Below are 22,728 nucleotides of genomic sequence, written 5' to 3'. Positions count from 1 at the left end.
TATTCCATTACTAAAAATGTTAACTCTGTTAAACATTGAAGTGTTGCTTTACAGGAGACTTGTCGCAGGTTAAAGTTAATCGTTAACTCACAATAGTAAAATTTATGTTGTGGATGTAATGAAATGAACAAGTGAATTAAATGTATTACAGTTGCTTAAAAAAATTTTTTTGGTTGAGGAACTTTAGGTAGAACATAAAAATAAATAAAACCGTTTAATCATTTAATTTTATAATTATTTAGTTATCAAATTTTAAATGACAGAAGAATTGAAATACAGACCAATAAGGTGTAGATCTTCAACATAAGGTGCATATTTCTCTTCATTGACGTAAGTATGTTAAAGTTTTCATCTGAGAGTTTAGAAGCCAAAATGTCTTTGCCCTCAGTAAAATGTTTTTCGATTTGGGTATTTGAGGGTATAAGAGTATTGTATTTAATAAATAAATTTACTGAAACTGGTTTTCAAAGAAATACCACATCGTTTAATGAGTCTTCATATTTCATGCACAGCCACATTTTGACTAGACTCTGGGCTTTGCTTTTTACAGGTGTTACTGCTATGCTTCTCTTTATATTGAGTGGTAGGCATAAAAATATCTTCCTCTTCATCTTCGCTGCTGCTGATTCTGCCGCCACCACCACTTAGTGTCTCTGGCCTTTGAACTTCCAGCAGCTTCATGCCTCAAAGCCTCTTCTACAACTTTTTCCATTTGTTTTCTTACTACATGCACTCAACTGTAGTGCCATGGTTTTTCATAAGTTGTAGAGCTAGAATCCTATTCCACGATTTGGTTTCCGCAGTCATTCCACTAACAAAAAGCAGTACTTAACGTGAGCTCAGTTAACAAACAAACAGCTCAGTCAATAAACAGCCAGCAGCTAGTTATTCTTGCTTGCACTTGATTATTTGCATAAATTACGTGCCCCAGTGCAGCCACACACGTGTGACCCAAACTTGTCAGAACATGAAGTCCATGGGCAGTGCGGCATTATATTTGTCATAAATAGTAGGTACGTAATTAATGAATAAAAAACTTAAAGAATGTTAACAGGCATTAAAGAGCCCATTCACATTTTTAAAATTAACATAAAGGTTAGTCCATTACATGAAAAGGTAACTTTGTCAATTAACGATTGATGAATTAATGGTCTTGTGCCGAGTTATGAGTACCTCTACCCAATTTAGTGCAACGGTGACACCTTTTCAGCTATTGACTGTACAATTTCTTCGCCAAGCCTAGTGGCTGTGCGATAATCTTTGTGACAGTGATCATTTTCCGGTGATCCTGTCACTTCCTTATCTCTGTCCAACAGTTGTAGTTTTCTGTTGTCACTTTCATCACCTCTCCATCAGGTTTATTGACAAGGTTGTCAGAGATGCCCCTGACACGATCTCGTGCACCACTATGGCCCCCTCCACTGGTAGCTGGTACCATGGTGGACCAAAGACATTGCAATAGCTATTCAGTACTGTTGAAGGGCCCTGCAACATCTCAAGCGAGATCCTTCACAAACTGCCCATCACTTTTAAGCAGCTCTGTACAAAGACTCGCTAGCTAATTAAACGCAGAAAGAAAGGTTGCTGGGAGGGCTGCACCTCCTCTTTGGGGACATATGCCTCATAATTCCAATTGTGGACATAGCTCTGTAGTCTACTAAGCTGGGCACCGAATCTGTAAAGAAAATACACACGGCAGAATCACGCAGACAACACAAGTGAAGCTGATTCTGAAGGCGCTTCTGCAGCCTGGTGAGACCCTATAAGACATAAGAAGAGCATCCTAACACTTTCTTGGTAACACCTCATTCCCAGTGCCTGTGTCTGCCAATAGCTTTGGAAAAGAGGACTCATTAACTTCAAATTTAGAGCTCTGCACAAGATGGACCGACCACTGTCAAGGATGCAGAAACTGAAGCAGTGTTCAATGTCTGCATCCTTGCAAAAGTTCTGATGGTGACTTGCCATTGCATGGCTGGGAACAGTGCTGACAGGAAGAGTATTAACGCCTGGTCTAGCATATGAGAAACATGTAACTTGTTCATGTGGTACTTGAATGTTCAGACGAGGAGTTCAGCTTCACCATTAAATTGAGGGTGGAACGGTGCTGTTGTCACCTGTTTGATGCCTTCTGTCGAGGTGAACTGGGGTCCATTGTCCAAAACTAACACTTTTATTAGGCCTTCAGTACCAAAAATTGACGTCAGTCTTGTTAGTACTAACAGTTGTGGTAAATTGCATCGGCATCACAAACGGAAACTTACTAAAGGTGTCTGTCATAATAAACCAGTGAGAATTGCAGTAGAGGCCCACAAAGTCAATATGCAGATGCTACCGAGGGGTGCTGACCCTGGGACAGTCATAACATTTCTTTGGCAGAGCAGGCTGGTGTTCCAAACATGTTGGACATTATGAAGTCAATTGTTTGATTTGCTTGTCCATGCCGATGCATGTATAATGGCATTGGGTGAGCTGCTTAGTGCATACAGTGCCCTGATGTCCTTGGTGGAGAAGGCGAAGAATGTCCTTATGAAGCAGATGCAGCACTACTACTTACATTGATCATTGTTTGTAGGTAATAGCCTAACACCCTGCCGGACAGATAAGTTTGCTGAAGAGCAAAAGAACATTGTGCAACTGGATTGCAAATCTGCTTAATTGACTTTGTCCATTGGATGCGGAGATACTACAAAAGAATCTTGAGATTGGGGTCCACAGCCATTGCCTGAGCAAACTGAAGGTGATCTGTGTGAAAACCGTCAAGTGTTTCAGTGTTCTGAGCACAAAACAGTGGAAGCACGAGTCCTCTGAGTATTGAAAGCCAAATTGGTGCCAACTGGTCGGTGAGAAAGAGTGTCTACATCTGAATGGTTAGTATTGGCATGTACACAATTTTTTACTGGTAATTGGGAAAGAACAGAGATTGATGCTGCAACTTTTGTGCCTTGTGTGGAGGGACTGGCTTGGAAGGGTTGAACAACATGGTGACAGGTTTGTGATCAGTCACCAAGTAGAACTTTATGCCATATAAGAATTGGTGTAGTTTGGTCACCCCATACATGATAGAAAGAGCTTCCTTCTCATTCAGCGAGTAGTTGCACTGAGCGTTGTTGAGGATGTGAAGGCAATTGGCCTGTCAAACAATCCACTCCTGTGTGAGAGAACAGTGCCAGTTCTCTAAATATAAGGAAACACTTCACAGCATTCGCTTCAGAACTGCTACAAATTCGTCGGGCAATAGACCGCGCCGCTTGAACTGGCAACACAACTGGCACTGCTAAGAATATCCTATGACTTCCACATCGCTGGCCATGGGTTATACACAATGCTGGTGACTACTTTGGAGCTCGGTAAAACTTTGAAACACTTTTCAATTTTTTGTGAGCTTAAATAAATAGTTACTACTTTAAAGTTCCAACCCTCGTAGTTTGGGCTTGCCTAACAGTTTGTATGTGCTTTTGTTCAGCAAAATAACTGATGCACTATTAGCTACCTATGTGCAGGTTTTGCTGTTTGCAATCTACAGAGTGACAATCAGTTTATTTGCCTGACACTGAATAGAAGACGTGTGCAATTGATTGCACTGTGCAACATTAGAGTAGCCACGTGGCTTTGAAATTTTGTTGACATCCATTGACTGAGACTTTTAGGAATGTACAAAGTATGTGTTGGACTTGCGTTTTTGCAAGCAGACATATTGAATGTGACCAAGCGGGCTACAAAGATAACACTTGACACCATGACAGGCAAGCCTGGAAGTTGTGTGCTATGAAACACCAATGGCAAGATTTAACACCACTAGTATGCTGCCTAGCACACTGATTTTGTTTACATTTCCACCCTGGCTGAGACTCCTCGCACTGCAGCACGTGAACAATGAGCACAGCTGTTTACTACTACTCTGTATTGCACAAATGGGAGCTTAATCAAAGTCTACTGCTGCACTGTAACGCGAGTCATGATGCTCCACTAATTTCAAAACATATTGCGAAGTAGGGTCAGGATACTTGAGAATCTGTTTGCATATGTGAAAATGTGACATATTCTGAGTAATGTCATCCCTGATCACGGCATCACTGTGATAACATTCACACCAACACTTAAATTTACAGTGGCATGTACGCCCTTGAAAGTCTGCTGCCCGATTCACAACAGGTAGCTGTCACGTTAATCTGTTTATCACAGTACTTTTCTAAGCAGCACCTAGTTCATGATAGGGAACACCATCAAGGCAACAGTAGGGAAAAGTTTGCAGACAATCCAGTAAACGGGCACTGTAACTGTTGCAAGAAAATTAGGTTGCTTGTCACTACTTTCAATGTGATGCACCTGCAGGTGGGTGTTGAATTGTGCATGGTACTCAAACCATTCCATTTCTGTGGAGTCAAAAGCATTGAAGGCGGCACGGAAACAGGTGCTGTGGTTGGTGGAGGTGGTGGCTCAGGGTTCGCTTGCTTGGCTATTGGTCTTTTCATCATTTCCGTAAGTTGGTTCACCTGTTGTGACTGAAACTGAACAATCTATATTGCTGACAATTCTTGTGGAGGGCTAGCGATGGTCAACATACAAAATGAAGGGAAATAATGAGGCTCTGAACAGAAGAAACAGATAGTTCGAAGGTAAATGCAGAACCACGGTCTGAAACAAGAAGACAGTAATGAAATGACAAGCAGTTGACCAGTGACAAATTTGCAAAAATAGACACACTCAAAGGTAAACTTGTTGCGAAGCAGCTATGTGATGAGAAATAGAACCAAAAAAATCGAGGATGTTGACTTGTCGCCAGTGGTGGATCGGCCAGAGATGGGCCGAGGAACAGGTGGGCCAAGGAACAGGTGGATGCCTAGACAGAAAGCTGAAATCTGAGTGTAACAATAACTTTACTTAACTTGGAACAGCAAGTCCTTGAGAGTCCCCTAATCAGAACCTAGTCATTGTAAATTATCACAGTACAGGAAAATTGCTATAAATGTTGCGGAGGCTGTGGTTGATTCTGTTAGTAGAGTGGGGTGGCCTCACTGCAGCATCTTCTTATGTTAGCACAGTGGCGGCACTACGTGTGCGAGCAGCAGATGGTGTATAGATGCACCGGCAGTTGATTGCCAGGAGCATCGCATGATTTACTGCCAGCCTGGGAATGTGTTCTGCCTGATACAACAATAATGTATGATACCAGACAAGAGAGTGGCATCCCTCAGGGCTCAGTGCTAAGTGTTACACTATTCCTTATCACGATTGGGTTTGTGATCTCTGTTGGACTAGTGGTTACCCCTGCACTTTGTGTCTATGATTTTTGCATTCTGCATTTAGAATAGCTTCCAGTTTGTAGCAATGACTGAACACTATTTCCGTCGAGCCATCCTAACAGTCTCTATTTTCTATACCTGCAAATTTTCTTCCACAAAAATGCGAATCATGCATTTCTGTTGTCATAACTACTATTCATTCCAACTTAGAACTGTACTTGAGTACCCAGTACTTGGACGTTATAGCACAGACCTAGTTGTTTGAATTCGTCTGTGACAAGAAGTTAACATGGCTGCCATGTACTCATCAACTGAAGACTAAATGCACAAGAAAGCTGTACATACTGATCTTTTGTTCCCATTCCTTTTTGGGGTGCAGATGACGCTACTCTACTTCATGTTTACTCACCCTGGTCTCGACCCAACTGGACTGTTATTGCCTAGTTTATAGCTCAAGGCATCTTCTTCACTGACTGAGCACTGGCACCTCCTGGATTAGTTCTAGAGAACATTCTCCTTGCCAAAGTGGGGATATTTCCTCTCCATTACTAATGGTATCAACTCTTCCCCACTTTTGCAATCACTGTACGACAAGTGCATACTTACCTGACTTATCAAATTCTTGTTTTGTCAGGAGTTGAGTACCTAACACTCACTCTAGGGTGATTTTCAGTTGAAATTTGCCTCAAGACACACTGCCGGGACCTCTGTCTATCTTCCTTAGAATATATTCATGTGCAGTTCTCCTTGGTTACTAATCGGACCACAAATTAGGACCGATCTATTTCAAGGACCTTAGGTTTCAGTCATGCTCGTGACCTTGTTAAGGCCTGGCGAACAGAACGTGGCCTGGTGGCATGGCTCAGACCACAGTGGATGGCCACCTCATTCAGCAGCAAGGGAAGCCACACAAGCAAGAGTGGCTGGTGGTGGCAACGTGCCATTGCTGTGTCAGCTATTGCACTGTGAAAGTGGCCGAAACACCATTAAGCGGCTTGCATGAGTAGCACAATTGTCATGGCGGTAAATGATTTGGCAACATCAAGAAGGATGAAATTTCTTTGTGTGAGCGGTGTGGTCTGTTTGAATAATATGAGGTTTTTTTTATATTTTTGTGATAAGTAACAAATTTTGTGTAGCAATGAGTAGCTCAGATGAAGATCAACTCCTCATAGTAGTGCTAAGAAATGGTAGCTATGAACAAAAGAAGGTGTTGGATGACATTGATACAAAGAGAGAAAGCTAAGGGGAAAGTATCACATGTGTATTGAATAGACTCTCATCATGATAGATTTTTCAAGTATTTTCCTATATCGCAAGAGTATTTTGAAGGTATAATATTGTTATGTTATACTGCTGTTTCCAGTCAGATATGAACTTCATTTTATTATGTAGTACTCTAGTATTTGACATTCATTCTGTGAAATCTATGTAAATCCCTCTCACCAGTTTTTATTTTCTATATTATCAAATGCTGTCTTTCCATGTACTTGACAACTGCAGACAGGACTGTAGTAAGAGTATTTTTGTTTCAAATAAAACATTCTGTTGTTTGCAAGACAGTAAAGCAAGTGTGCACTGAAATTTGGAATGTTTTTCTACAAAATAACTAAAAAGATAGTATTTGAGCCATGTCAACACTGAACTTTCTGAGCTTGTCATAGCCACAGAGATATACTCTCCAGTATCTCATTAGATACTTAAATGCTGAGGAATATTTGTCACACTTTCAGTAAAGGGGACTTTTGTAGACTACTAGCTGTAGCACATTTGAGTAGCGGAACACCTTTAAAGGAAAGAGAATCGAGCAACAACTGTGTGAAACTGTACATAAAATTTCTACTTTTTTGTTATCCATACATAATTTGGTAAGTAAACTCTTTAGTGACTTGAAATGCTAAGTTTACAACAGTTTTTGGAGTGTTGGCAAAATTTTGCCATAGATATTTCTCATAAAATTGTGCCATGGAACTATAGTTTTCCATAATATCTTTTCAGTTGTTAGAAACAAGAAATGAAATGATTCATTTAGGTGTCAGGAATGCCATTGGAGGGGGAAGGGGCTAGAAAATTAATTTTTTTTTAAACAAGACATGTAGTTGCTTTACACAAAGTCAGATTTTAACAATGGTGACACTTCTTTCTGTTTTTATATCCAGTGTATTGTTTCTCATTTTGATTTTGGTGTTACATGTATACTTGTTGTAAGCTATATTATAATGTGCAATAATTAATTTCCAGTATTTAGTACTGTGCTTTAATTGAGTATATTTCATGTAATATGGAGCATATATGAAGATTAAAATATTAGGGAAAAGAAGTTGTACTTCTTCACCTCTTCTGCAAGCTTTTTCTGATTGCACAATCTCCACTGTGTGCACTGTGCTCTCATTGATTTGGCAAATCTATCTCCTGTCTCAACCATCTGTGTGAGACTACAACATTTAAAATCGCCTGCAGTATGCACAATTGGTGAGTGCAATGGCAAATTTATATTTGGAGACAGCTTGGTGCTGCCTGCCACAGCTGGCTACTGGTCCACTGCATAAAAACAGCCCAATGTGTGATTGACATGAGATCAATAACGGGTATTTCAGCGATGCAGCTTGGCCGCCTTGGTTCTAGGCTGCAGGCCATGTTGCCAGGTTGTATTCTATTTGGTCAGGCCATTAGTTCTTCAGGAGTGGGATATGCTTTTACATCATGCCTCAGTCAGAAAAAATCATTTGTTGCTGGGAATATCTAGTGGTTTATGACAGAGCTGATGGCCATTAACAGAGCCCTCTAGTTTATTAAACACACTGCTCTCAGATGTGTTTCAATTTTTAGTGACGTAATTGAACAGTTTCCTGGCTATTAATCAGTGTTACTCATGTTGCCCTATGATATCTGCTATTCACAATCTTATCTCTGCCATTAGTCGTAGTACTTGCTCTAATAAACTCCACACTATGTAGGAGACTATGGCTGCATGGTGGTCTTCCTTCCTGTCTTTTTGAACAGAATCCACCATTGTATGTTGCCTCCGCATTGATCGTGTCGGATTAACCCGTAGTTAATGAGGTAGCTCCCTCTTGTGGTTGCAGAGCCTTACAGACAGTAATCAAATGAAGCTATGTAGTTCCTGAAACCTTTCCAAGTCTCAAACATCTGTGATGTATATATGCAGACTGAAGTGACGAATGAAAATTCGTACCAAGGCTAGGATTCAAACCCGGGTCTCTTGCTCACTAGGGAGATGCACTAACCTCTGTGCCACCCTGACACAGTAGCTTTGCACAACTGCACAAACTACCCTACCACTCCTCCCTCCTCGATCCAAATTCTCATTCACACCTCAGCCCACTTGGTATTCACCTTAAACTTGAACCGCATTGCAGAGGCTCTGCATCTGTATTGGAATAATACCTCAACACTGAATGAAACAAGGATCCTGCCTCAAAACCCAGGCACCAGTGCTTTAATAAAATGAAACTATACGGTTCCAGATGCTTTTTCAAGTCTCGAACATCTATGATTTATATATGCAGACTGAAGTGAAAAATGAAAATTTTTGCCAAGGAGAGGATTCAAACTTGTCTCCTACCTACTAGGCAGCTGCACTAGAAAGTATTTTCTGGGACAAAGCTGCTGCATACATAATATACAACCATGGTCCCATCCCTGATGTCCAGTATAGCCCCTAGTAGCTCTCAAAGCCATAAGTCTATTTCAAAGTATGGCACATGAGTCCAGTTCCCTCTTTGCACCAGAAAACTTTGCACTCCAACCCTCTACCTAGTCCCCAACCTCCTCAAACCCAATGCCACAGGTCTCTCTGCTCGTCACCCCATTGTGGCTGTGTACATTGCTCCCACAGAATAAACCTCTGCCTTTGTTGACCAACACCTCCAAACTATCGTCTGTAACCTCCTAGTCAACGCCGTACTGACCCACAATTATTTCACTTTAAAAGGCCAAATTTATAAACAAATCCATTGTTCTACCATGGGTACTAGATCGGTACCATCCTGTGCCAGCTTACTTATAGACCATTTGGAGGATTTCTTCCAATCCAGTCAACACCTCAAAATCTCTTATATGTTTCAGATTCGTTGATGACATTTTCATGGTGTGGACACATGACAAGGACATCCTTTTCTCTGTCTTCCATAACCTCAACATCTACTCCCAAATCTGTTTTATCTGATCCTTCTCAACTCAGTGAATCATCTTCGATATGTATTGCCACCTTTCAGATGGCTTGGCTCCATAAATATGTCTGTTCATATCAAGTGGACCAACTCCCAACAATAAACGACAGGACCACGTGCAAAAGCAGCCATGTTATATATCAGCTATGCTTGAATTACTGTACAACATTCTATGTGGAGGATGACAAGCAGCCAACTGTCTACTTGCATGAATGAATGGCTGCCACCAAACTGGGGCAAACCTGCAAATTTGACCATCATCCAGTTGTTGAATGTCCTGCACACCACAACACAAATGACTTGCAACAGCTGCTTCACTATAGGAGTCAACTGGATACTACCTTCCAGCAAGAGCTTCTCTGAACTATGGAGGTGGGAATTCTCTCTCCTGCATATCCTGTACTCTCGTAATCTCCCTGGCCTAAACCTTCACTAGCCTGTTTCCCACTGCCTTGCCTTACCTTTCCCCCTTCTCTCTTCTTTCAATGTCCACACTACTTATTCCCCCATCCACATTGTATACTGGTTTCTTCCGAAATATCCCCACCCCCCAACTGCCTCATCTCTCTCTCTCTCTCTCTCTCTCTCTCTCTCTCTCTCTCTCTCTCTCTCTCTCTACCCCTCTTTTGCCCTTCTCTCTTTCTCTCCTACTCCTGTCTCACTCATCTCCATCTTCCTCTCCTTTCCGCCCTCCCCTCTTTTATTTATCTTACATTCTCTACCTTCTGAACTTCTTTCACTTTGCCATGGAGTCGCTGAGTCATCTGTCGACAGACCTGCCTTCAACTATCCCACTACCCCATTTCTTGCCTTGTGCATCGTTTCCTATTCCCGCCCCACCTATATTGGGTGCCTATGTGGTTGTGTGTATGAATGAGTGTACTTTCACTAGAAAAAAGAGCTGGAACTCACAAACTAGTGAATACTGTTTTCTCTTATGTGTCTATGTACCACACATCAGTCTGCCACCTCCCCTTCAAAAACAAGCGCGCGCGCGTCCACACACACACACACACACACACACACACACACACACGCACACACAGAGAGAGAGAGAGAGAGAGAGAGAGAGCACAGTATAGAAAAAAAACTGGAGCTTTCCTAATCTCATATTTTCACTTAGTAACTTAAGTTTGTGTTGAAGTGTTTCTTCAGTTTCAGAGAGGACGATTTGCATACACAGTGTGAAAAAGTGTACATGCATCTGTAGATAATGAATTACTGGCTGCTGATATATTCTGTGTAAATCATAACAACTGTTTAAGTAAATACAATAGTATGACTTCGCAGGAAATTCTGGAAAGTAGTTCAACTCATATTTAACAGGAAATAAAAGATGTCAATGGGAAAATATCCTGTATTGAGGTGGCAGTCTTCTTCTGACAAGGGAACCTCCCTATCACCCACCCCCCACCCCCCACCCCCCCCCCTCAGATTTAGTTATAAGTTGGCACAGGGATAGGCCTTGAAAAACTGAACACAGATCAATCGAGAAAACAGGAAGAAGTTGTGCAGAACTATGAAAAAAATAGGCAAAATACACAGACTGAGTAGTCCATGCGCAAGGTAGGCAACATCAAGGAGAGTGTGAGCTTACGAGCGCCGTGGTCCCGTGGTTAGCGTGAGCAGCTGCGGAATGAGAGGTCCTTGGTCCAAGTCTTCTCTCGAGTGAAAATATTAATTTTTTATTTTCAGACAATTATCAAAGTTCAGGCACTCACACATAATCAACTTCGCTCTCCAAAATTCCAGGACATGTTCAGATTTGCTTGGACATATGCAGGATTTGACAGTCTACACACAGAAACATTTGAAAACGTAAAAAACACATGTTTTGACAGAGCACAGGGAAAACTGTGCGACTGTGAAACTGTTGCATTAATTTGTTGCAGTTTATGTGACAAACTCTTATGTTTTCATCACTTTTTTGGGAGTGATTATCACATCCACAAGAAAACCTAAATCAGGCAAGGTAGAAGAATCTTTTTACCCATTCGCCAAGTGTGCAAGTTAGGTGGGTCGACAATATATTCCTGTCATGTGACACACATGCCGTCACCAGTGTCGTATAGAATATATCAGATGTGTTTTCCTGTGGAGGAATTGGTTGACCTATGACCTTGCGATCAAATGTTTTTGGTTCCTATTGGAGAGGCACGTCCTTTCATCTACTAATAACACGGTTTTGCGATGCGGTCGCAAAACACAGACACTAAACTTATTACAGTGAACAGAGACGTCAATGAATGAATGGACAGATCATAACTTTGTGAAAATAAAGAGTAAAATTTTTCACTCGCGGCAAGACTTGAACCAAGGACCTCTCGTTCCGCAGCTGCTCACTGTAGCCGCGGGACCACGGCGCCCCCCAGCTCACTGTGTCCATTATGTTGGCTATCCTGCGCATGGACTACTCAGTTTGTATATTTTGCTTATTTTTTCATAGTTCCACACAACTTCTTCCTGTTTTCTCGATTGATCTGTGTTCAGTTTTTCAAGGCCTATCCACTGTGCCAATTTATAACTACATCTGAGGGAGGTGCGATGGGGAGGTTCCCTTGTGAGTGAGAATTGATTATGTGTAGTGTCCCATAAAGTTCCATCATAGGACCCTTACATTGTCTTGTGTATGTTAATGGCTTTTCTAAAGTGATATTGATGGAGGCTAAGTTTTGAGAGGATACAAATATGGGAGAGAATGTAATTGTAGAAAGAGCCATTAATGAAAGTTTGATGGACATTAGTGAATGGTTTCTAACCAATACACTGCCTTCAAACATGGAAAAAAAACGCACTGTATCCAGTAAAGAATTTTTCTATGGTTTCCACACAACCCATGCACAAAATATGACGATATGCAGATAGAAGAGGTTGATGGTTTAATTCTTGGAATAGAAACATGATATTAAATTCAGTTGGAAGAAGCTTACCTTAGAATTGCTGGAACACCTAAACAAACCCTTGTTTGCATTGTGAATGTTGTCCTGCATAGGTCCGATAAACATAAACTAGCTGGCATAATCTACTTACCTTCATTATGGAATATCATATGATATAATATTTTGGGGCAACTCTCCAGACAAAGTGTTCATATCCTGAGTCCAAAAGAGTGCAACATTTTTATTTGTAGTATTAGTTCAAGAATATCTTGCACAAACCTATCCAAAGAAATGCATATATTAACAGTTCATTCCCAACTTGAACTTATTTTTAATGATAACAGGCATGAATCGAGACAGTTGAATAGATTCAGCCTTTCTTGACTTATGAAAAGCATTTGACTCTGTATCACACCAATTCATATTAACAAAACTCCAATCATATGGGGGCAACAAATGAAATTTGTGACTAGACTGAGGAGTTCTTGATAGGCAGGATGCAATATGGAGAGTCGTGCACGGAAGTATAAGTGCTTCAGGCATGCCCAATGGAAATGTCTTCAGACACTTGCTGTTTATGTTGATCTGTCTGACAATGATAATGGTAAGCTCATACTTTTTGCAGATGATGCCATTATCTGTAATGACCTACTGTTTGAAAAAAAAAAATGATCAAATATTCAGCCAGAACTTGATAAGACTTCAAAGTGGTGCAAAGATTGGAACTTATTTTAAATGTTCGGAAATGAATGCATAAAAGAAGTATTCTGCGGCTGCAACACCAGTGAGTGACAGTTGAACAGATGACAGCTCATACAGATAACTTGGTGCAATAGTTTGTGGAGATATGAAATTGAGTGTTCACACAGGCTTAGTCAGGTATAAAATGGGTGGCAGGCTTCTTTTCATTGTAGGAACTGAGGAAATACAGTCAGTATATAAACAAGACCTCTCACAAAACCCATTCCAGAATGTGCCTCCTGTGTGTGAGATCCACATCACATGGCTCTTAACAGGAAATACTGGACATATTCAAAGAAGGGCAACATGAATGATCACATGTTTGTTTGAGTCGCAAGAGAGAGTCACAGAAGTGTCACAAAATGTGAAGTGGCAGACACTTGAAGATAAATACCCCAAGCAGGCATGAGCTAATGAATGTTATCTACACTGTTAGAAGATACTTTGAAATCTTACATCAAGCTTCTTTCTTTTTTTTATACAAAGAATGAAATGATGCTTTGTGTTTGGAAATAACCATGAAAAAAGAAACTAGTTGTAGCTGTACTGCCAACCTTGGCTAGTGCTGTCTAGATGCACAACTACTTAAAGCTTTTAATTAACTAACTATGTTATAACAAATTCTGCACACAGAAACTATCATTAAATTTCATTTTTGAATATATTCAAATGTTTCTTCTCAGTCACTGTCGTTACTTAACAAATCCCTCATAAGGATTTTATTATACAACATACAAAATATTTCATCGTTTTGTCTTTAAAAATAAGTCACAAATTTAATCTTTGCGGTATTGTTTGACTTGTTATGAAGTTCCCTGTGTTTGTTTCCTATGGCCAAGTACCTCTAATTGATAATACTGACTTGAAAAAATACCTGTTTCATGTGTTAAATATTAGTTTGCTGAACTAAAATTTTACAGATAGTGACACACTGTAATTTATGCATTCTTTTCTAAGGATGTTCCTACACTTCGACTAAGACTCCGAAAACCAAAGCCTAAGAAGAAAGTTCAGTGGCGGTCTGGAACAGTTGATAATGAACATTTGAACAAGAAGAAGTCAAAATGTAAGTACTATTATCACATACATAAAACTCTCACTGTTAGCAGTTATTGTCAAATAAGCAAACTCTTTCAGTCTGATTACTAGTCATTAATTTGTAGTCAGTTTTTATTTTTGTTTGATACATTTTGAATTTTTGATAGTGACTCATATAGCTAAAAAATGACAAACTTTCTAATATAGTTTCAAATTTTTCTTTCTGAAATATTCCTTTTGTGAATTCAGATTCTGTTTGCTAATATTAAACTGTAGAGGCATGTGGAAACTGTTGTTGCATTTTTCAATATATTAATTTAACTAACCTACTCTGATGAGCCAAAACATTATGACCATCTGCTTAATGGCGTGTTATTCCACCTTTGGAACACTACACAGCAGCAGTTCTGCATGGCTTCAGTTTGAGTTCTTTGGTGGGTTTCTGGACGTATGTGGCACCAGATGTCTATGCCCAGATCATGCAGTTCCCACAAATTATGGGCTAGGGTTTTGTGAGAGCAGAGTTGGCACTCAGTAGTAACCTAGTTGTGCTCCAGCGGATCACAACAGGTGAATTGGTTTCCACCACATCAGTGTGGCCATCACTATCATACTCCTCATGCTCAAGCATGAAGGGATGTAGGTGGTACACAGTAATGTTCACATAATCACAACTGTCATGGTGCCTGTGATTACTACAACAGGCCCCATGGAAGACCAGGCGAATTTTCTCCATAACATAATGCTGACCCCATCAACCTATTGGAACAAAAAATGCATTTCATCTGACCAGGCAACATGTTTCCATTGATCCTCAGTGCAATCTCAATTATCCGTAGCTGTAGCAATCATAATTTACAATGTTGTTGTATCAGTGTGAGAAAACATAGAGGATCGGCTTCTGCAGAGCCTCCTTTCCAGCAATATGTGTTGAATGGTGTGCTCAGAAACCCTTGAGTTTGCACCATCATTGTACTCTGTCATCAGAACTGCCATATATCATCATCTATTCTGCTTCACAGAATAGACAAGCCTCTGACTGCCGCATTCTATGATGAGGTGTTGATGCCCGGCATGTTGTCACCTGCTCTTGGTTTCACTGTCCTCCAACCACTATCCATAGGTACTCGTGACAGTAGCATAAGTGAACAGCAAACAAGGATTGCTGTTTCCAGATGCTCATTTTCAGGAGCTGAACTGTAACAATCTGCTCTTTGTTAAAGTTGCTTATGTCAGTGGATTTCTCCATTTACTGCCCATATCGCTGCTAGAATGATTCCCTATTCATCTTTACTTCACAATAGTGATTATGTTTTGGCTCATTGGTGGGTGTGTGTACGAGGTGTGTTCAAAAAGTAAGGTGACTTTATATTTTTATGAAAAAATGTTTTTTTATTCACCAATATTAACACTTTTCCCAATCCTCAAAATACTTTTGTAGCACTTTTTGGTACAGCCTTGAGTACTTCCAGCAGTGCAGTTTTTAGTTCCACAATCACTGGAAGCCTTCCTCCTTTCATAGTTCTCTTCAGTTTTGGGAACAGGAAAGTCATAGGGGGCCAAATCCAGTGAATATGGTGGCTGAGGCATGATTGTTGTGTTGTTTTTGCCCAAAAAATTTCTCACAAACAATGATGAATGAGCAGGTGCATTGTCGTGAAGCAAAAGCCATGAATTGTTTTTCCACAATTCCTGACGCTTTTTGTGTATTGCTTCTCGCAAACGGTGCATAATGTCAAGGTAATACTCCTTGTTGACCATATGACCTTGAGGCAAAAGTTCATAATGCAGTACGCCATGGTAATTGAGAAAATCAGTGTGCAAACCTTTGACATGTGATCAAACTTGGCGGCATTTTTCGGTCTTGGCTCTCCGGGATGCTTCCATTGGGATGACTGGGCTTTGTTTTCGACATCATAACTGTAAACCCATGTTTCATCACCAGTTATGACCCTTTTGAGCAAATCAGGATCATCGTTGATGTCATTCAAGAGTTCTGATCAAAATTGAGAAGTTTTGGAACAAACTTCACTGACACACATCTCATGCCCAAAACACCTGAAAAAATTGCATGACACAAGCTGACCGATATGCCAACATCCTCAGCAACTTCTTGTACAATAATCGACGATTTTCCAAAGCACTTTTCTTCACAGCTTTGGCATTATCATCTGTCGTTGATGTGCTGGGGCGTCCGGAGCGTGATTTGTCATTGGCATCTTCTCGGCCATCTTCCAAGAGCTTGCACCATTTTTTTACGTAGAGCAGACTCACCATATGCCACCGTCAACATTTCAAGAGCACTTGATTCCATTTTTCACACAATATTTGATGCAAATTCTTTGCTCCATTTTTTATAATAATCGAAAATCATCACGCACACTAAAACAACTTTTTTATTTGTCAGAAACAAATGAAGTATGCTGCACTCTTGAAAATGTGAACATACATTCAGGACATGTGTACCAACATAACAAAAAAGCCAGTACAATTTAAAAAGTCAGCTTACTTTTTGAACAGCCCTTGCACAGCTATCACAGATGAACTTGCCTTTATTGTATGAGGAAATCTCGAACAGCACTGACATTCACAGACTCCATGGCCTGATATAATTAGTGTCAGGTTATATACAGATTTTAACCATAAATATCATAAATCAGAACGCAAAATAAGGAAAAGCCAACCACACACCTATAGCGGATGGCTGTGTGGAGCATAGAAACACGTAACACAAAACTGAATTCACATCAGCTGTCAAGCCCTTGCTATTCTTCTAGTAAAAATACACACATTAACACACACAACCACACAGACACCCAAACACACACACCTGTGAGCAGGGAGAGACTGATTATTGATGATGATTGATTATTGAAAGCAGTTCCCTAGGTTGATCAAGATGAGAAGGGAGTAGGGAAGGATACAAGAAGAATGCATTGGGAATGAGGCAGGTATTTCAAAGATGACTCAGCAGCTGCACCACAAGATGAAGGGAGTACAGAGTGTTGAGGGTGGAAGGGCTGTAGAAAGAAGGTGGGGGGGGGGGGGGAGAGGGGGGAACAAAAAAGGGGGGGGGGGAAATCTATCATGGGGTGGGGGGGAGGGCAAGACTGATGGTGGAAGGCAGTGTACAAAGATGGGGATGGAGTTATGTTGACAGAAAACTCTCCTTTGCCCTTCCTTTTCCCTTCGCTCTTCTGTCCACACTACTCTTTCCCCATCCAGATTGTGTACTGCTTTCTTCACTATTCTTCCTCCCCCCTCCCCCCCACCACCCTGTTCCCCCTCTCCCTGCCCCCCCCCCCCCCCCCCCCCCCCCCAGGAAGCTCACAACTCTTTTGTGAGTTTGTCCTTGTCCACCACAGGGCCCCAGCCTGTGAAGCATTTCTTCCTCTCTGTGCTGCAAGCTTATACTACTTCCACTATCCCTTTCTCCTTCTGCCTCTCCAGTGGATGGTTTTCATGATGCCATCCCTTCTTGGGCCTGGTTTATGAATGGCCTCAAATTTCCACTTCCAGCGTATTCTACAACTTTTCACTAAACAAATACATGTTCCTCATTGTTGGGTTTGACGTGGCACCAATTTTCAAAATTCTCCGTAAGTGCGGATTGCGCAGGGAAGATTGCCCAATGTGGTGAATGCTCCACGTTTGTGCCTTTCGATCTGTGCACTCTTTGCTTTAATACGACAATACACTCAAAACCCAGCACAGTAGCCATTCTGATGTGTGTGAGGTAGTCAAATACCTACATGGTGGTACCCCTGACTATGCAGGGACCTCATTGTTGGTGCCTGGGCAGATAACTCCCCATATATGCCAGGGAGTATGTGCCCATTTTGACTGGAACATGAGACTATCAGCAGAGGGTTACTGGCCAGGTAGCTGTTGCTGGGTTAGGGTGGTGCCCATGGTGAGAGCCCCCATTTGGAGTGGGTAGCACAGCGGCATATGAATCACAAATCAAGCAGACGAAGCTATCTCCTGCTGGTGGCCTCGGCACCAGCAGTCTGTATGAAAGGACAGTCCTCTTTCAGTGCAGAGAGGTACAGCCCTAAAATGTTCCCTTCCCTGGCTACACCATGGGAGGAACACAGGGCTAAGCAGCAAGCAGAGCAATGCTCACTGCAGTACTTGGTTTGTACAGGGGCTGACGGTGATTCCTTCTTGGCCACAAAGCCATTGTTCTTTGTGGAGAACTTAGAAGACAAGTTTGGGGAAGTGGCAGCCATCTCTAAAGTGAAAAGTGGGTCAATGTTGATTAAAACGGCATCCCCTGCCTAGTCACAGGCACTGCTCACTTGTAACAAGCCAGGTGACGTTACTGCCGTTCTCCATAACAGTCTAAGTTTAGTTCAGGGCATCATTTTCCACAGAGACCTGCTCTTAAAATCTGATGGCGAGCTATGTGCGAGCTTGGAGTGATGGGGTGTGCACTTTGTCTGTTGCATACATAGGGGGCCAAGGAACAATAGGGTTGCTACCGGTGCCTTCATCTTGACATTTGAGGGTGAGTTATTACCTGAAGAGTCAAGGTTGAAATTTGAAGACATTTCTTCATGTCACAGTGCTAGCTCCATCTGCAGAGATTATGGACAAGAGCTGCATGCAAGCCCTCCCTGTGCACCTGCCCCCTTCCCCTCCCCCCCTGCCCCATCTGTGTCAACTGTGAAAAGCACCATTCTCTCTGCTCAGCATATTGCCCTGTTTTCCAGAGAGGAAAGAAAATACAAGAATAAAAGACTCTGGACAAACTCAGTTACCAAGAGGCTAAAAAGAAGTAAGAACGGCTTCCCACCAGCATGTCAAACAATGCCATATGCTACAGCTACGACATCTTCACTCCCTTTAGCAATGGTACTCGTGCCCGTTGCACCTCCTACTGTGGGCCCTCAGGACCACTCAACCACGTCTGCCCCTGTGATTGTTGGGGTCTTCCATCTTGCTGCTTCTCCCACAGCTAGTTTGGGATCAGTGGCTTTCCACCCACCAGGAACATTGCTCCCCACCTCCCAGCCAGAGACAAATCAGCTTTCTCGATCTTCTTTCGCCAGGAAGGGGTCCCTCAAGCCACTTTCTTCCAAGGTTTCTGCCGATCTACAACTGGACACCAGCCAGAGGCTAAGGAGTCAAAGGCTGCTGGTCATAGAGCTTTGTGATCATCATCTTTACCTGAAACTGATTCAGAGAAGCCCTCGCAGTCATTGAAATCCTCTGAGCAGAGGAAAGACAAGAAAACGTTCCCCAAGAAGAAGGATATCCCAGTGACTCCCATGCCATCAGTTCCTCCCTGTTACATTCCCGTGGCCATGGCTGAGGCGGAGATTCCGGCAGCCCCTGAAGTCCCAATTTGCACCACACAATGGAACCCGGAACCTATGTATATTGACGCCATAACCCATCAACCAATGGCAGCATGTAATCCTAACATGTAACCTGTCCCTTTGGTCCCTTCATAGCCTTCCTGTACATCAACAACATTATTCTCCAGTGGAATTGTGGTTTTTTCCACCACCTGGCCGAGCTGTGACATCCTGTAAGCCCTTCACCTGCCTTTTGCAATGCCCTTCAAGAGACTTGGTTTCCAGCAGTGCAGAACCCAGCTCTTCATGGATACCGGGGATATTACAAGAATGATTATATGGGGTGTCGGGCAGAGTTTGCACATATGTTCTAGACACTCTATATAGTGAACTTGTGCCTCTTAATACATCTTAGGAGGCTGTGGCTGTTTGAGAAAGAGCATTTCAGGATATTACCATTTGCAGTGTTTACCTCCCTCCCGGTGGTGAAGTGTCTCAGAACATACTGTTCGCATTGGTTTCTCAGCCCCCCCCCCCCCCCCTCCCCTTCCACCTTTCCTAATCCTGGGGGATTTCAACACCCATAACCCTTTGTGGGATGGAACCATGCCATTGGCTGTGATGAAGAACTCAAAAATTTACTGGCACAATTACACTTTTGCCTCTTGAATACTGGTAAGCGTCCTCTAATATGGACAGTTATCACCCAATAAGTCTCACCAGTGTTCTCTGTAGTTGCTTGATTGCATGGTGAGCTGGCAGCTGTGTTGGCTTCTTGAGTCTCGGGGTCTTCTGGCTCCATCCCAGGATGGTTTTCACCAAGGCTGTTCTACTATTGATAATCTGGTTTACATGGAGTGTGCCATGTGACCAGCTGTCTTCATCGTGTCCCTCTCTTTCTAGTACCCATCAGTAGTCTAGCAGTAGCTGTGAGGTCCTCAGTATCACCCTCCTTGTATGCTGATGACTTTTTCCTCTACTATTGCTCCTCTAGTGTGGGTCTTGCTGAATGTTGACTGCAAGATGCCAAACGATAGGTGCAGGCATGAGCCCTCACCCGTGGCTTTCTATTTTCTGTCTCCAAGACTCACATCAGGCACAGCCAGAACATTACCTCAACAACCAACTACTCAGTGTGGTGGAGACTTATCGCTTTTTAGGACTGGTCTTTGATTCTTGATTGACGTGGGTTCCCCATCTTAGCTGGTCTAAGTGGAAGTGCTCGCTGAATCTTAATAAACTTTGCTGCCTGATTAACACCAGCGGGGGCACAGATCGCACTACCCTTCTGCACAGCTTTACAAAGCCATGAGACAATACTTCCTTGATTATGGGAATCTGGCATACGGTTCAGCATCACCCTCAGTATTGTGGATACTGCATCCAGTATACCGCTGCAGGCTTCAACTTGCGTCAGGAGCCTTTCGAACGAACTTTGTGAACAGCTAACTCGTGGTGGCTTGTATCCCTCCATTGCAGATCAGGCACCAACAACAGCTTGTCAATTATTGCTACCCACGTTTGCAGCTCCCCTAATCATCCAAACTACCGTCTCCTCTTTCCAAACACAGTGATACATCTTGTGCAAAAGCGACCCTGATCGGGGATTATGATCACAATCTGCATCCGGTCTGTCCTCTCTGAAATTCAGTTGTTTCCTCCTCCACCTGTACAGCTGTGTTGTACATCCCTCGGCCATAGCTTTTCTTCACCTATCACAAGATCTGAAAGACTCGGTTAATCCCATGGCCCTCCGCCACCAATTTTTCTCCATCCTTGGCACATCCCAGGATTCAGAAGTAGTCTACACTGATGCCTCGATGGTGGCTGGTCATGTACGCTTTGCTTATACTAATGTGGGACATACTGAACTGTTCTGCTTGCCGAATGGCTGTAGCGTTTTCACTGCAGAGTTGGTAGTCATTTCTTGTGCTCTTGGGCATATCCGTTCCTGTCCTGGTGGGTCCCTTCTCATCTGCAGTGACTCCTTGAGCAGTTTGCAAGCTCTCAATCACTGCTACCCTTGGCATCCCTTGGTCATTGCTATCCAGGATTCCCTGCATGCCCTTGAACATTATGGATGCTCAGTGACCATCATTTTGGCCCCAGGCCACTGATAGCCTGGCCAAACTGGAGACCAGTAAACCAGCTCTTCAGATCAGTATTCCAGAAATAGACCTCCATTTGGTATTATGCCATCAAGTTTTAAGTGCATGGACTAATGGAATGGCTCACTCTGATTTCACCAAATAAACTACGGGTGATAAAGGAGATTACAAATCTGTGGAGGTCCTACAGGCCGGCCTCCCGCAAGGACTTTACTGTTCTTTCCGAGCTCTGTATCATCAATACTTGGCTGACTCATGCTCATCTCTTCCATAGCTAGGACCCACCCCACTGTCATCGTGGCTCCCGTTTGATGGTGGCTCACATTTTGCTGGACTGTCACAATCTAGTCGCCCAGTGGTGGATGCTTAATCTCCCTGACTTGCTATCCCTGGTGTTAGGAGACATTTCCCAGTGACTGACTTAGTTTTACATTTTATTCATGAAGGGGGCTCTTACCACTCTCTTTAAGGGAAGGCCACTTAATCTTATTAGCTCATTGAGGGGTTGGCAAAATACTCTGTTGCCTCCTCTGCCCAGATCGGCCTGTGACTGACTGAGCTTGGCACCTCAGCTCGACCCTCAACTGACCTGCTCTTTTACTCATCTTCACCCCTCTGGCGTGGTCTTTTACAGTTATACGGAGGGGGGGGGAGTTTCCATTCCACAGACAATCATTTGGTTTCGGCTAGAAAGTGATGAACCCAAGACTCATTCTTTGCAGCCCCCCCTCCCTCCCCCCAGGGTCCACAACTCTTTTGTGAATATGTGTGTGGCAAGCATGGGACCCCGAGCTAGTGCAGCTCTTTCCTTTCCAGGATGCATACCTTCCCTATCCACATCCCTCCCTGTCCTCGATCCTCCCCCCCCCCCCCCATCCCTTCCCTCTCTTGGGGAGTATGTTTTGTGCCTACGTCTGGAGATGGACACTTGTGAATGTAAGACGTGGTTTCTCTTATTTATCTCTATAATGAAAAGTCTTTGCCCTCACCTTGTCCTTCTCTTTTCCTTGGTTCTTCTCTTTGCCTCCTTCTCCACTGCGGCATTTGATTATTCTTCTCTTCTTTTCTTTTCTTTGTTTCTCCCTTTCTTTCTTTTTCTGTCCTTCCTGTGCATGTCTGAAGGCCGACACACATTCCCACGCATAGCTGGTGATGGGGTAATGCGTAGGTCTCCACCTCGGGTATAAAAGTAGGACACATACATACCCCCCTGGCAAAGA

The 22,728-nt window shown here is 42.6% G+C and overlaps 2 protein-coding genes across 2 annotated transcripts in view; both read left to right on the top strand.

Annotated features, from left to right (window-relative positions):
* The window catches only part of LOC126483742 (pre-mRNA-splicing factor syf1 homolog), a 553,324-nt gene that overhangs the window by 128,458 nt on the left and 402,138 nt on the right, over nt 1–22,728 (top strand). The window lies entirely within an intron of this gene.
* The window catches only part of LOC126483748 (E3 ubiquitin-protein ligase PPP1R11), an 81,978-nt gene that overhangs the window by 14,129 nt on the left and 45,121 nt on the right, over nt 1–22,728 (top strand). Inside the window, exon 2 of the mRNA XM_050106890.1 lies at nt 14,017–14,125. Within this exon, the coding sequence (XP_049962847.1) occupies nt 14,017–14,125 (109 nt within the window). The remainder of the gene's footprint in view (nt 1–14,016; nt 14,126–22,728) is intronic.

Source organism: Schistocerca serialis, chromosome 6 (assembly GCF_023864345.2).
Source record: "Schistocerca serialis cubense isolate TAMUIC-IGC-003099 chromosome 6, iqSchSeri2.2, whole genome shotgun sequence".
NCBI lineage: Eukaryota > Metazoa > Arthropoda > Insecta > Orthoptera > Acrididae > Schistocerca > Schistocerca serialis.
This window is presented reverse-complemented; position numbering and strand designations above follow the sequence as displayed.